We start from the raw sequence: 17,238 nt of genomic DNA on the forward strand, positions 1-17,238 counted from the left end.
TGTGGAGAGCCCTCAGGCCGCGCAGATGGAGAACGCCCATAGCCAGCCGCCTGCCGCCCGGTGCAGACGGGGGGAGCGTACTCCTCCCTGTCTGTCGATATACGACACTGACGTCGTATTGTCCGTCCTGATCAACACCGTTTGAGGACCAGAAGGACCGCTTTCAATACCAACACATTGAACGTAGCGCAGACCGGGCAGCACGGTTTGCCAGCTGCCCCCTACTGCGTTGGCCCGACGCGTCTCCAGCGAGGGAGGCGTCGATGAAAAACGTGACGTGTGACAGCCTACTGCCCATGGGGACCCCCCTGGTGAGGACCCCAGGCCCTCCCCAGGGGCGAGGTCCCCCAGTACTGACACGGGAACCTTAGCCGCTTCCACTTGCCTCTCACTGGGTCTATTTCCATACCGGAAAACCCACCTCCGTAACCCCCTCCTGGGGTGAAGAGGAGGCCAAGAGGGACCACGGAATGATCAGATGCCATCATACAGAGCAGGCGTATCACGGACAGCGCCGTAACCGTCCTAGGACGGAACCTCCAGAGCATGTCGACAACACGCTCTGAGAGGGATGCCCATAGCACTCCAACCGTTGACTGGGAAGAGGAGTACTCTACTTCCAGTCTACAGCAAACCCCAGGCTGGTAGGAACCTGCCTGGTACGAGACCTGACGATCCACCTTGACCGCCAAGGACCAGAACGTCGTCAGGGCAGAATACACTTCGTAACCCCTGACGACGCAGAGGCCCCAGTGCGGCCTCCACGCACTTGGTGAAGATGCGGGGAGCCAGAGAAAACTGAACGGCAGCCTCTGGTACTCATACGCTAACCCTGCAAAGGAAGCGTAGGTAAGCCCTAGGATGGAAGATCGGAGATGCGAATACGCATCCTACAGGTCTATGGAGGAGAACCAGACCCCCACCTGACAGTGTTCAACAGGTAGGAGACGATCCAAAAAATGCTGAACCTTCCCCTGGGACAGGTCCAGCATGGGTCTGACACCCCCCCTCCCGATTTCTCAGGCACCAGAGAACACCAGGAGGAAAACGCCACGACGATGGCTTGCTTCGTCCACAGAGATTGGATCTCGTTGACCAGAGCTGTCACTGCTGGTGACTGTGGGATATTTGTGGATATCCTGAAGAAGAATGTTCTCAGTCAACCGAGGTCAAGATAATAAGGTTTATTATCCAGACAGATAGAAATATACATGAGTACATAGAGAGAATGGCTGAGGGCTTCGCCCCAGGTGATCAGCTGAAATGACCCAGGTGAAAAGACCTGGATTGATCTCGGGAGGAGACTTATATAGTTAACAAGGGGGGGATGTGGTCCCATTTGATAGGTCGAATGGGGGGGGGGGATACAGGTTTGGGGAGAGGGGCACAGGATTGGGGAGAAAGGGGGGGGCACAGGATTGGGGAGAAAGGGGAGGGGAATGTCTTATTCCACAGAGGGGGGGGGGGCACAGGTAAGGGGACACAGGGGAGGGGAATAGCTTTACATGAGGACATTATATTATACCACATGACCCTGACAATAGGGTCTGTACCAAACCCGAAAACGGGTGGGGTTGTGTAAATACAAGTCCCCGCCTCAGCGTTCTCTCCATCCACCTCGACATATGGTACTGCCGTAGCCATATGTGATGACACATGTGGCGCAGGTCCGCCAGGAACTGTAGATAGTCGGCCCGGTCCCACCCGCTGTGCGTAGCCAACCCTGGACCCGTGCGAGCAGAGCGTTCCGTGGAGTCGGGTCGGAACCTGACACTACCCACGAGGCAATCGCACCCAAGGGGGGGACCCCGACAGAAAGGGCCGGTTTGATACGGGGGAAGCTGACATCAATCTAGGTGACAAAAGCCCCCCCACTGAACACCCCTCCAGAACATGCTGAGGAGTTGTTCTGCAGCCGGACATGCAAGGCGTGAGGACCCCATGGGTTCCTACACACCGTAGCCCTGCAGTGATATTACTACCACCTAAATCACGCGCACCTCTTCTTTTCAGACCACTGCCGATCTCGCGGGAGTGGGATGCACCAACATGATACCTGGCCTGGCGAAGGCGAGGTCGGGGAAGCCCGATCTGTGTGCCTCAAAAAGGTTTCGAGCCCCCCTGCTGACAACACTTATAGTTGACAGACGTAACACCAGGCTCAACCAACACAGCTTATGGTGTGGGAGCCGCTTGACAGCACAACATTCTCATGGACAGACCCAGGCTCAGCCATCAACTGGGTGTCAGCCCCTGTCCCCATGAGAAGCGAAAAGTGGGGCCGCACGCGCTTCAACGAAGGCACGCGGCCCGCAGCCAAAGGAAACAATCAGAGCCCCTTTTTCCGCTGGTGTTGGGGGAGGGAGTGATCGGAGAGCGGGCTGCTCGCGGCAGGACGTCGACGGCTTGTATATTCCAAGCCGAGCTCATCCAACATGGCCGATCCCTCGGCCGCCAAGGCTGTCGGCCTTGTGGACACCTGTCGATTCAACGCCCAGGATACCTCTGGCGGGGGAAAACATGGCCGCCTGTCGAGGGCCCGTGCTATCTCTCCTTCTGGCTGCGCGGTGTGAGGCGGTGTGGGGCCTAGGACAATACCGCCCACGCTCCAGCGGAAGACCAAGATCCTCTGCGGAGAGGGGAGCCCTGAGCGGTTATAGCTTGCGGCTAGGTCAAAGCTAATAACGTCAACAACCTTGCACGATGTGTCGACGTCGACTGGCCCTCAAGGCCCCGCCACCAGACACAATTTTTTTATAGAAAAAAACAGCAATTCGAAACACAGTTACACTCGCCAGGCCGACCCACCTCATGGCGTCGGCCGGGCGGGGCACTGTTTCAACATGTCAAAAGCAAAGGACTGATGCTAACACGGAGCACCAGTGGTGGTTGCAACCAGCAACCTCCACTGTAGTGTGCACCATGAAGGGGTTACTGAATAAATGAACTAACACCACGAAAATACTGTAGAATGGGCAAGCCCATTCACACAACGTTAAGGGATTGCGGACCAGAGAGAACCAGTCCTGCATTCATTCATAATATTCACAACAGCACACCTGGGCCCCGTTCCCCGTACCTGGATAACTGAGTTAGCCGGATAACTTTCGGGTAAGTCTGACTTAAGCCGGACTTTCCGATTCCCCGTACCTGGATTTTCCAAATCACCATGACAACAGATCCAAAAGTTTGAGCCTGGTCGAAAGCAGAGTTTAAGTTCAAGTTAGCCGGATCAAGCAAAGCCACGCCCCCGCAAAGAAAGTGACAGCTCGTTTCCTGAAATTATTCCCACAGCCTAGGATCTGCGTTATACCATTCTGAATTACGTTTTTGTGCTCCATCCTTCCAGAGGGGTCTTTTGAAATGTAAAATAGACCCAAAATGCTGATACTAAATTCACTTTGTCCTAAATAATGCACGTTATATACCGTGGCGCTCGCTCGGTGCAACAACAACAAAATAAAGAATATTCTAAACACGGGTCTCTCGTTCATTAATGTATAAACAATGAACTTATCCCATCTGGCACAGTGGCGTAGCGGTAGTGCTCAAGCCTGGCAACCCGGCGACCGGTGTTCGAAACCCCGTGTTTCCAATATAACTTTTTGGAATATAATATTAATGATTATACGCAAAGGTAGCCTAGTTTTAAGTCAAAATATTATAAATCTACATGCATTGAGGATGTCATTCTTTATATAGCTCTCAACGTGCACCAAATTGAATTATTCCTATATTGCAAAAAGAAGGAGACGACTGGGTCTCGAACCCCGGTCGTCTGCGTGAAAGTCAAAAGAAGAACCCGTTACACCACAGAGAAGATAAGTAAAAGATCGACCATACATCAATCAATGGGTAAGGGAGCCGTATCGTTATTCTGTATAACAGTTTTACTAATTATTTTCGCTAGCAAGATCTCATTTGATTATTCAATCCAGCAGGCAAGTTTAAAGAAATATAATCTGATTGATTGAGGTAATGAGGGACTTGAAATTAGCTTATAGATAACGCATTTAACTTGTCGGCGAGGCGATTGAGCCGTACTGCAATATGTTACTAAAGTTTTAAATCAATTAATCAATCAATGCCGCTAGATAATCAGGATCTCTGCTCTCGACACTTGCTGCCTTCTCGGCCGAGGCGGGCACGCACACTTATCCTGGGTCGCAAGTCTGGCTTGAGTTAACGAGACTGAATCCACCTTCGAGGAACAGGAAAATCCCGGCTTCAAACATCGGGTTAACTGAATCTGGATAATGACATCTAGGAGGGAAGACCGTAGTACAGACAGACCTTCCCGTAGCAGAGAGACAGAACAGAAAACAGTAGCCCAATATAGCATAGCGTTAGCCGCGCGCTCCAGGATAACAGGGAAAACAACAACGTTTACCCAGATATCCCGCCGCTTGCGCCAATACACACTCGGTTGTCTCTCGGGACAACTCGAGCACATCACAAACGCCAGCATTTGTCATGCCTAGTGACATCCCACAGCGAGGAACAGTAGAACATTGACCCAGCATTTATAGCATTTAGTATTAGCAGCGCGCTCCAGGACAGCCTGGGAAACGTCCACCTCTTAGAGGGACGTTTACCCAAACATCCTGCCCCTGGCGCAAAATACAACTCACAACAAGCAGCATTTACTAACACCAGCGATAATGCCTAGTGGCGTAAGTCCTACCTTGTGCGAGGTAGCTCGATAGCTACACCTCACACGCTGTCCCTCTGTCTGCCGTCAACAAGACAAGGAGACTACAGAACTCGACGCTGAGATGCATCGAAAATGCATCCCGCTGCAGAGTCGCAGAACCGCCAGAACATGCCGCGAAGATTTCAGGGGTAGGCAAATCTTCGGTAAGCACTCAAACCTAATTTCTCTAAACTTTTCATAACAACTAGTTGCATAGGGCGTCTTGCATCCGCTATGATGGAAACGAAAAAAGAGGAAGAGTGAGTGGTGGCCATGCCCAGTACTAATATAGTACGCCACTAAAGGGGCGGGCCTGGCAGGTGATGGGTGTATTTTGGTTTTATTTGTTGATGGAGTACAATAGGTACATGAGATGAGGTATATCTCGGTATGGCTTAAGAGCGGGACGCGATGCCAATACGAAATATAACCACTGTTAGTGAACTACTACTGCATGCAGAAAGAAATGCACAGAGACCACGTTGTGTCGCAGGGGTTAGGTGGTATAAGGTGGCAAACAAATACAAATCTCAGGTATAAACTATTGTGAGAGAGTGAAGTGTATTGTATTGTGTTTGGAACCTTTATCTTTCAGTTTTCTTCTATATTTCCTCTGTTATTTTCATGTTTTGAAATGACTAAAGGGTTAATTATATATTGTAATAAGGGTAGGTATATAGTATGACATTTTCAATCATTCTAATATTGTTTTCTTTAAATTCTGATACACTTTGTGGAAAATATGACTTATTATTATTGATTTCTATGTACATACCTTGTAAAGACAAAGTGAATGACCAAAATAAACTAACTAAACTAAACTAAAGGGCTGATTCCTCCATATGCGCCTGTCCATCATCACTACAGCGATTTGGAAACCATGAATATCACAATCTCATCGGAAAACGTAAATAAAGTACTAATCAACCACAGGAAAAAAGGTACATAATGTATGTTATGTTATAGCCATAAGTAATATATTTACGTACTGTCTCAGCAAAAGTCCAAAACAAATGCTGCAAACCATTAGTTTACTGTAACTGACAATCATTGCAGTTGTGGGCGATTGCTCTCACCACTATCTAACTATGATTATTAAAGTGGTATTAAAATGGTTGAGGTTACATTCGCTTAACGGGTTAATACAAGATACAAGATACAAGATACAAGAGTTTTATTAGTCACGGCATACAGGTATACAGTGAAGGGTTAAGGTTACAGTAGGGTTCAAATTCGATCCCCAGCAGGGAAACTTAAACATTTTCTGAAAACGTAGTATTATTTATAATACGTAGTACACATGTACATTATGTACCTTTTTTCTTGTGGTCGATTGGTACTTTATTAACACTGTGAGCGCCACTCACGGCTTTTCTCGGGTTTACGACCCGACCGTTGAATGCCACGTCACAGCTATTTTTTTTTGCGATCTGAAATCATATTGCATCACGCCGTTGGAGATCCAGGGACCGCCGGCGATCAGATGTGAAAAAAGCGCCCCTTATCGTCTCCCAGATGGTAAATCACCCTTTTGGAATGGACTCAATGAAAGTGAATGGGAGAACGGATTTCTGACTCCACATTTTACTTCTCACTGTGTGAAAAAAGCGCCCCTTATCGTCTCCCAGATGGTAAATCACCCTTTTGGAATGGACTCAATGAAAGTGAATGGGAGAACGGATTTCTGACTCCACATTTTACTTCTCACTGATGCAGCCGGGGTCTACCAGAGTTAATTCTGGAGCCTCTGAGCCACGGCGAATATGGGTTATACTGTACACACGATGGATCAATACATTTATAAATTTTTTCAAATGGCGATCGGAAATTGGAATAAACCATTTGGATACCATCTGACCTCAGGTAAGGAATCTATGTTATCAGTGTTAGGATAATCAGACTCGTTTTCACAGAGATATAAGCGTTTATGTGATATGTGATATAGCTGTTTTGACTGTAAAAGCGATCAGGAAATGAGAGCAGCTATTATCAGCGCGCGGCACGAACGTGCGTGCGCACACATATACTATCGATCATCTAGCGTTTATTTGAAAACGATTCATAAATAGGCCGACAAATGACAACGTTCTGGAATATTCCAGTAAAAGGCGATTATCATAGGCATGGGTTGTTTTCCCCCGGAAAACGGGTAATTTTCAAAATGCTATCAAACGGAAATGAAGCGATAAAAATACAATCTGCCTTGCCAATGTTGACTGGAAAATGAGTCTTTGATAAGCGACGGGCAGATTAGATACATAGCCATAATTTAAAACATAGATTAGGCGATAATAACGTTAACATTGGGAGTGGATGGTGGCATCAAGGGGGTAGAAAGGAAAACCCGACGTGGCATACAAAGTGTTAAGATATTATAAGCAGTGATGCCGGTAACGCGTTATTGTAATCTGATTACTTTTCCCCGAAAATAGTAATCTAACGCGTTAATCTTTAAAAGCCAGTAATCTGATTGCAGTTACTTGTCCAAGTGGCTGTGCATTACTATTTCGTTACTATCTCATCATAAATTCATAATGCAGGCGGAATGCAGTATTTTATTTCGTTTTCGACAGTCAAAAATACATTTTTGAGCTGTTTTTCTTATTTGGGAGTGACGTGGTGTGGCAGTGAAAGGGTTACACAAGAATGTGGCCCGCGGCGTGACTGGACTCTCTGTCTGTGAGTGACTCTGCTTTGGCCCAATCACATTCCCCATCCACAGTCTGCGAATCAGAGGCAGAGTAGGGCGGGTCTTCACAGCACGTCATGTGACATATGCGCCAATCGTGTGACAGCAGGGCTCCGTTGCATTCGTCTGAGAATTCCACCCCAAAACGCTTACAGGAAGAAAAAACGCGGCTTATTATTATTACCGAGGCGCGCGGCTTATTATATTATTAAAACAGCTACTTGTGGGCACTCATAAAAACACCGTGGTCTACAAGTTGTTTAGCGAGAGGATGGTGGTAATGTGCTTCAATAGAACAATGGATCAATGCCATGTCAAAACTCGGCTCCGCTGATCTGAAGCCAGGGCTCCGCAGTACACACACAGACACACACACACGCGCGCGCGCACACACGGGATCGCAGCAGCACACACACATTTCCACTGTCCAATAGACAAGCGCCCTTTTCGACCGCGTGACATTGTTCAGATGTTTCAACTTCACCCCCAGAACCGCACCGAGTCCACCAAAACTATATGTGAAAGCGACCTAAACGTAAATACTGTCTACCGCTAAAAACAGCACATCCAATTGCATTGAAAGCATCTGGAATCACAACACTACGACGCTTCGACTAGGTACAGGAGGACTCGGAGGCCAGCCAAACAGCAAAAGAGAGAGATTGTTTCTTTCCCTATTGATTAATGTATATTTGATGGTGGCAGAGCAAAAGCTCTTATTTGCCAGATTTACAGTTAATTTACATGTTAAAGAGAGACTGATTGTATGTTTATAGAGAGACATTTATAAAAACAATTTAATAGTTACAGTTGATATAATTGAATAGTTCAGCCTGCATTTGTTAGATGTGAATGGATACACTGGTTTTGTAAAACCACTGGCTGGCTGCTCTAATGCTGTGAGCATCATAGACTGTTGCTTTACCATACTTGATGGTACAGAAGCTGAAGCACTAGTTTAACAATTTACGTTATGTGCAGAGAAACAAGTTAAAAACAATTTATGCACTTTCAATAAAGCGTTTTAAAAAAAACTGTTGGGGGAACGACGACGACTTCGTAACCTAGTTACTTTCAAAGTAACTAAGTTACTCTGATAATCAAGTAATCAGTAAAGTAACTTGGATTACTTTTTAAAGGAGTAATCAGTAATCAGTAATCGGATTACTTTTACAAGTAATCTGTGGCATCACTGATTATAAGTGAGATCGGGCTGGTATTGCAGGCCTCAAATTATCATAGAAATGTCACCCACACTTCACACGCACAATATATGCTTACCTAGGATTTGACTTGATTCAACAACAAAGCAGTCGGAGCAATGGCAAGCCGAAAACTGTCGAAATTGTAGTTATTTGAAGTTTGGATTTATTTTTTTCACGACTGAGGTAGGTAAATTAAATTTCTTGAGACTAAAGTACAGAAAAAAGGTACCGTTGGGTACCGGTATCGATTCACAGGTACCGGTACCGTATCGGTTCAAATGTGAAAGGTACCCATCCCTAGTGTGTGTGTGTGTGTGTGTAGGGACATTTATTTGGAGAATATACACCATGAAGTCAGGACATGTTCAATGTCCTAATTTAGTTTGATGAGTTATTTTAATAACTAACTCTAAGGTTAGGGTCAGGGACAAGGTTAAGGTTAGGTTAAATTTAGGGTTAGGATTAGATTATAGACTTACATTCAGAATCTTCCTATATTTCCCATAAACCTAAATGTGTGTGTGTGTGTGTGTGTGTGTGTGTGTGTGTGTGTGTGTGTGTGTGTGTGTGTGTGTGTGTGTGTGTGTGTGTGTGTGTGTGTGTGTGTGTGTGTCCATACCTGCTCTGTACGATGGCCTGCTCTACGCGGGTGGTCTTCTCAGACGAAAGGTCCCCTGCTGAGTTCTGACTCATCACCGAGAGAAACTGAAGCAGAAGCTTAGTGCTCTCTGTCTTCCCTGCCCCTGACTCTCCACTGACACACACACACGCACACACACACACACACACACACACACACACACACACACACACACACACACACACACACACACACACACACACACACACACACACACACACACACACACACACACACACACACACACACACACACACACACACACACACACACTTTAATTAAACTCATTGTGACCTTCCTTGACATTCCTTTATCTTAATCCGGTTGTTAAACAGATATTGAGCGTTGATAGGTTAAGATATATTGCCACCCCTGCAGTCTATTGGTCTCTAACCCAATCAGATTACACAGTGAGACCAAGGCAGGAGTGTAATTGGACCCCTGACTGGATGCCTGTCTGTCAGACTGCACTGTCAGAGCTACTGGTAGTGTAACAAGGTAGAAACCACGTCGTAATAACAGCCCCTTGGTCTATACGCTTGGTCTATGTTGAAATACCCCCGTTTCACTCTTTGAATTGACCTATCTCAAGCTCCGTCCTCTTCGTCCGAGGGAAGCAACAGTTGTGATTGGAGGATCAAGAAAAGAGGACGGGAACCTCTTTTCCATTTGAGATGGGTCAATGAGATCCTATTCAGGTGGCAGACTGAAACGTCAAGACTTGACGTTTGTGTTCGAGTGGTGCTGTTGAATGGTGGTTTTGCTGTTCGAGGATAGTTGGAGGATGACAGTTTTGGTCATGTTCTGCCATAATGAAATCATAATGGGAGCTCCGCCCACTGCTAATCAGAACGCAGTTTCAGGCCCAAAGATTACAGCCACTCCCCTCACAAAAATCCAAAGTCCAAAACCATACTTTCAATTGGTAGATCAAACAACCACTCAGATTGTAGCCAACCCCTGTGTGCATTCCATGGTTGTCAGTTGATGATTGGTTGGAGAAATGCCAGTCAAAATGGCATCTGTGTTTTTCATAAAAATGGCTACTCCCCCTAAACAGTAAACAAGGTTTTTACATCCAGATGGTTTCCCCAAAGTCTCAACTATAACTGTGTGAAATTCTTTCTGTTTGAGACTTTCAAGTTTTTTGGCAAAAGCGCCCAAGTCGAAGCCTGAGTGTTCTCGTGCTGCTATTTGCAATTCCTCTCAGAAGGCCATGAGTCATTTTCAAAGATAGATTTAATTTATAACCTGATTTTGCGGTAACTAAAAAGTTGACTAAAAAGGTAACATTTAACTAGCAAGTTTATTGCCGGGTCAAGTGATTACAAGAAAGTTCCGGTAACAAAATAATATATATTTTTATTTTGCAGATAAATGCAAAAATAAATAAATGACCTCCCTACAAAAGTCGAGTACCTTCCAGTTGCCAGTGACCAGTGGTTATATTACCATAGAGACACATCTACAGGTAGGACCAAGTCACCCTCATCCAACCTTTAATGTAATATGGGGGGTTATAAGCATTGTTGTTTTCCTTCACATATTTACATAGCAGGGGTAATTCAAGCATTTTACACTGACTAATAGATACTTTCAAAAACACTCTCAAAGAACACCTACGGGAGACTGCAATTAGAAACTGGCCCATGTAAATGTCCTAACCCAACTCCGTCCAATGTACAGTAAATTACCAAGTAGGTTGTCAATATTCCAATGTACAGTTTTGCTTGTACAGTTGTACAGTGTCCCCCCCCCACCCCTCCTGCCCAACCCCCCCCACCCACCGAACCACCTCCAATATACAGCCCCCCCCCCCCCACCTAACCAACCTCCCCCAATGTACAGTTTTTACGTCAAATGTATATACTCTTTTCTGGACTCTTTTTGTATCACAAACAGTACTGTATTTGCAAATCTGGTATGTCATAAATGTATAGATGTGTCATGTATGTCATATATGTCCTGATGAATTGAAAATGGGGGACCCTGATGTAAACAAGACGAAAGTCTTTCTCTGGTCTGCATCCCCTTAACAATTGTGTGTATTGAGCTGTACTGTATTGTACCCATTCTGCAATCTGTTAATAAAGTTTTCAATCAATCAATCAATCAATCAACCATTGCCCTTCAACTAGAGTTTGGGTGATCTGCCGATTAATCAAGCTAATTAGATTTTTTTTCTTTAAAATTGTGAACTTGGCTGTTTTAAACACTACTCCAGGCATTCAATTCTATTACAAGACTTTTGTAATCAAATTATTTGAGTTACTCAATGAATCGTTAAAAGCCCTTCAACCCTCCTCAAATCACCACCCTGCCCATAATCAGCCCCTGCCCTCACCCCAGCCAAGAAGTTATCAGACCATAACATTTTATTACATACCTTATTTTAATCCCCCCTCAAGATTCACTTGACCCCAAATCATCCAATGAAATCAGTAGATTTTAAACTTTGGAGTGTCACCCCAGAGTTCCCACGTCAGCCTATTCTTTGCCATTGCATGCATCCCTTCTACTGAGCATTTGGTTGAAAGAAACGTTTCATCATAGAGTATTTAACCTCCTGAGTAATGAAACAAAACTAACCAAATCCAACAAAATCCTTGTTGTTTTGCCAAGGAGCTGTCTTACCAGGTTATAACTGGAATCTCTTTAAACAATGCCAGCCTGAAGGACGCCGCGGCCTTCAGCGATTGGTGCACCCATAGAGCCAGGAAGTAAACAAGCCTCTCAGACAGAGTGGGTTGAAAGGGTTTGAGTGAGAGAAGCGTGTATCTCGCAGTTATAGCCAGTTTTACTAAAGCTTTTTTATACCAATTGTAGTCTTATACGTGATTATACTATGTCCCCATGTCTCCATGTCCCCCGTGTAGCTCACCTGATGAGGACACATTGACTGTCGGGGCGTTTCCAAATGCAGCGGTAGCACTCATTGGCCACGGCAAAAATGTGGGGCGGGAGCTCCCCCAGGTGGTGTTTGGAGTACAGGTCCACTCTCTCCGGGTCGTACAGACCTGGGATCTGTTTGTAGGGGTTCACTGCGGCCAGGATACTGCCAATGTTAGTCTAAAAATAGGTAAAAGGGGATTAACAGAGGTGTTTTTCATGTGTGTGTGTGTGTGTGTGGCTGTGTGCGTGTGTGCATGTGTGTGTGTGTGTGTGTGTGTGTGTGTGTGTGTGTGCGTGCGTGTGTGTGTATGTGTGTGTGAAAGAGAGAGAGAGAGTGAGAGAGAGTGAGAGAGTGAGAGAGAGAGAGAGAGAGAGAGAGAGAGAGAGAGAGAGAGAGAGAGAGAGAGGGGGGGGGGGTTCACAGAGGAGTTGAGGCTGAGTCAAATGAGGAGAGAGAGGATGGTTAGAGTTGTGAGCTGCCTGGACCTGCGGCTCCACAGTGACCTTGTTCTCTGACTAAAACACCAGGACAGCAAGCCTCCCATCGTATCATATTCTGCACACTGTGCATTGTCTCCTGGACACACACACACATGCACGCACGCACGCACATACACACACACACACACACGCACACATGTGAGTTTACACACAACCCCCCCCACACACACATACACACAGACACATGCACACACAAATGCACGTGAGCTTACATTATATATGAGCTGACCCCCACCCACCCACCCACACACACACACACACACACACACACACACACACACACACACACACACACACACACACACACACACACACAGACAAATGCACATACTGTACACACACACACACAAAGGCACACATGTTAGCTCACACACACAAACACACACATGCACGTACGCACACAGAATGACACAGAAGCCTGACCCACACAGGGTAAATTGTTATGATCAGCTTAGGGGAAATCCGTGTATGGAAAATATTTCATCATCTAGACTAGGTCACTGTCAGCAGCAGCCTGTCGTCCAGTAAGCATTCAGGTTTCTAGGCTTGTTATATATCTATCTAATGTTCAGCTCTCATTGAGCCTCAACCCTACCCAAACTGAACTCTGTTCTTAGTAGTTATTAACCCTTTCAGCTGGAAGTTATTTTCCAATTGTCTGAATTCTATGTTGGAATTCTACAACTCTACATTGTTCAGTGACATCGTTCGTAACCATTGGTGTTTTCATGTGACTCCTGGGATCATGATTTGAACATCCGTTCACACCAGGCCGAGTTGGGTTGTGTCTACATTTCAACAGTTCAATGCGAGCTCTGTGATGGGATCGCAGTTCCAATTTCATGAGCCCATGCAAACAACCGCCAGGAAACACCATCCCTGGCCATCTGGCAAAATGGACAAACGTCCAAGCTATGGGCGTCACTCAACAATGTACAGTATGTATGGGTATCGTATGATGTATGATTAATTATATTAAAGAAAATTCTATTTTGTCTTCAATAATTTTATTTGAAATAACTTATTTCTGACCAAAACATTTGATATTGTCCCTTTTATGCTTGTGCTTAATAAATAATAAATAGCCTAATCATCTTTTCACATGATGCCCTGGTTGCTGACGTTAGACTGTCATGTGAAGGAGGATGCAGGTTTTCCGTTATTGAAGTGTATTATCATTGGGGAACAGAATATCAGGATTGATATTGAAAATGGGGGACCCTGATGGAAACAAGACAAACGTCTTTCTCAGGTCTGCATCCCCTTAACAATTGTATGTATTGAGCCGTACTGTATTGTACCCATTCTGCAATCTGTTAAATAAAGTTTTCATTCATTCATTCATTCATTCACGGTAACCGTAAAAAGAGATCTTGAAGCTGGATTGAGATGATATGATTTACATGGGTTGCAGGGAAAAGCAAATGCCTTCCGTGTTTGCTAACTACATGAAGGTAAGTGTGTATTATTATTATTATTATTATTATTATTATTATTATTATTATTATTATTATTATTATTATTATTATTATTATTATTATTATTATTATTATTATTATTATTATGTGTAATAGTGTAGCTAATGGCATCAAAGTAACCATCAAATGCCAACCTTTCTTTCTTCCGAGGGAGTTAACGTCCATCATCCTGATCTGAGCGTATATTCCACCACATGCAAACACTGGGGACGCACTTTCTAAGCTACACGACGAGGTAAACAAACTACAAACAGCTAATGTTGACGCTGCTATTTTGGTTTTGGGCGATTTCAATAGCGCAAGTCTTAAAAAGGTGTTGCCTTTTTAAAAGAGATTTGCACTACAACTCATACCTCATTACACCTTACCCTAAATTGTACCTCGTCCCATTTCTGCATTGTACTGTATATTGTATTGTAACTCAATTACTTTTCCTATTCTGCATTGTATATTGTATATATGTATATTGAACACTTTTGTTTACGTACTTTTGACTTCTATTTTATACTTATCTATTTTTTATCTAGCACACTCTCAGGAGCAAAACAGAAAGAAGCATTTCATATAAAAGTATTCTGTATTTTTGTATGACAACTAATAAAGAAACTTGAAACTTTAACTTGAAACTTGGTGTGTATTGTAGCTATATCTGGAGAAGCCCAACACCACATGGATCATGAATGTCAAGATTCAAGATTCAAGAGATTTATTTGTTACCGAAGAGATGTGTATCATGGGAAGTTGTTTTGATGTGCGTCCTGTGCACCGCCTCACACAAGTCTTTAGTAGTGGCCACGGTTTTGTTCCGGTATATTAGATTAGATTCAAATGTATTGTCATCATACAGCACAAGTACAGTATAACAAAACGAAGTTGGCATCTAACCAGTGCAAATGTAACCGTAATAATAGCAATATACAATGTACAAGTGATTAAACTGGAATATATATAAAAGAGTACTACTGAGTATGAGTAATAATGCTAATCAGATATATGTACAGTGTTGATGATACAGATATAAATAAACTATGGTAGTAGCCATACTAGCCAGTGGTATACTTAGAAAGAGTAGGTAAATGGACCTGCATTTATATAGCACTATATAGCTCTCACATTCGCCCATTCACGCACACATTCACACACCGATGGCGGAGGCAACCATGCAAGGTGCCAACTTGTTCATCGGGAGCAGTTAGGGGTTAATTGTCTTGCTCAAGGACACTTTGACATACTGCCGGTAGGAGCTGGAATTTAACCGGGAACCATCTGATTACCAGACGACCATTCTACCTCCACTGCCACTGTCAATCTGGCGGTAAGAGATATATACAGACATAGATATAGTATATACAGGTATGTTTCTTCATCTAATAAGTTCTGTCTTTTCTGTGTGCATTCATCAACATTGAACAGTAGCTGTTGCTTCTCTGGTGGTTACTTGAGGGTCACGCTGCTGTGCCACTGCTGTGCCACTGCCCACGAGGTGGATGCGTTTTGAGACCTCTGATTCCGTCCAGACTACGAGCAATTCCAATTGCAATGTGAGCTAGGCCACCTCGTCAAGTGTTTTGGCAATTTCTGTGTCCAGACCTCTCACTTAAAGGAACACGACAACATTATGGGAAATGCACAATTTCCTATCTGTGTGTTCAGTAGAAAGCTATCCGGCTGCAAGCTAGCCTAGCTTAGCACAAATTAATGGAAGCAGATACGAACCCGCTAGCCTAGTTGTTGACCAAAAACAACTCTCCCATAGTTTTAAGCTAGGCTAGTGGTTTATATCTGTTTCCGTTCACTTGTGCTAAGCTAGGCTGGAACACACAGAAATAGGTATCCATCTTCTTGTCTGACTCCGAAGAAGCCTTTTATCGTAATGTTGGGGTGTTCCTTTAATGTAGCCTAGTGTGATTGAATACTAGAAGACATATGTAATTCGAATGAAAAAGACCAGTGTAACCATAACCATGAGAATAATTACCAATTTCAAAGCATGTGGAGCTTGGAAACATCAATTAACTATACACTTCAGAAGATTCCTGTTGAATGCCGATGGGTTGTCTCTATCTATCTCAGGTCACTTACTCGAGATATAACCCTGTGGCCGCCCGATATCCCCCAGCGAGGTGCTAAACTCGCTAAGTTCTCGGGTCAATTACTATTTCCTAATCACGCTTACTTCATAGTCACTAGTTAGTTATATCCAGTTGATATGAAATATAAGCATAGAAGAGTTGTTAACCTCTTCTTTGTTTGTAATAAACCGAATGTATGTCTGGGAGAACTCTTTTGCCTATAATAATAATATTATTATTATCATTATCATTATCATCATTATTATCATCATTTTAGGAAAGGCCGGTAATGCTAATCATTTGTAAGCCTGATGATATTACTACTCTTTTAATAAGTATTACTACTGCTAATAGTGTAATATTAGCGTACTAACACTAACAATCATTTGCAAGCCCCATAACCCCTTATCAGTTCGACAAGTCCATAAATCCGTGGCCACCGATCGTCCGGCCCTGCAGTGGCGAGACTCTCAGTTTCCCACAAACCCAATGGAGCCCGTCGAACACAGTGGCTACCGGCGCTTGCAAACAATAAACAGTGAAACTAAACATTACTACTGTCAATAGTATATATTTATATAATATCCTTTATATAACTTTAGCTGAAAAGCAGTAACCAGCAATTGATTCAATCTGCATGACTTCCAGAATATAGCTATACCGTTTTACCTCAGACGAGAGCAGGGCAAGGCCAGCGTCGCGGCACATTGTGATAGAACGGCATGGAGGAAAGCAGTCCACGAATTCAATAAGTATTTAAACAAAGTTATTTTAATTAGAAAAAGCAAGTTACAAAGATTCTGTCTTGAAAATGTCCAATCCAGTTAAAATGAGTATAAAACAAAACATCTCTCTCTTAGCATAGCAAAAACTCTCTTTGTCATTTAAAAGATTTAGAGCATCTAAAAAAACAGAGTCTTGTCATAGGGACGCCACTCTGAAAAATAGACAGATTCTGTTCCAATACATCGCTCAACAGTATCTGATGCTATAAGAATGGTGTCTGAAGTCTAAAAATGAAAATCTGCTAGACGAGACTGGAGCTGTCACTTATATACACAGGTCCGT

The 17,238-nt window shown here is 44.0% G+C and overlaps 1 protein-coding gene across 1 annotated transcript in view; it reads right to left on the reverse strand.

Annotated features, from left to right (window-relative positions):
- Nucleotides 1-17,238, reverse strand: part of LOC311225823 (unconventional myosin-X-like) — a gene marked incomplete at its 5' end in the record, with an annotated part of 175,189 nt that overhangs the window by 89,189 nt on the left and 68,762 nt on the right. Inside the window, 2 exons of the mRNA XM_084311217.1 lie at nucleotides 9,207-9,341; nucleotides 12,109-12,296. Of these exons, the coding sequence (XP_084167343.1) occupies nucleotides 9,207-9,341; nucleotides 12,109-12,296 (323 nt within the window). The remainder of the gene's footprint in view (nucleotides 1-9,206; nucleotides 9,342-12,108; nucleotides 12,297-17,238) is intronic.

The sequence above is a fragment of the Notolepis coatsorum genome, assembly GCF_963971535.1.
Source record: "Notolepis coatsorum genome assembly, chromosome: 3".
NCBI classification, from domain to species: domain Eukaryota; kingdom Metazoa; phylum Chordata; class Actinopteri; order Aulopiformes; family Paralepididae; genus Notolepis; species Notolepis coatsorum.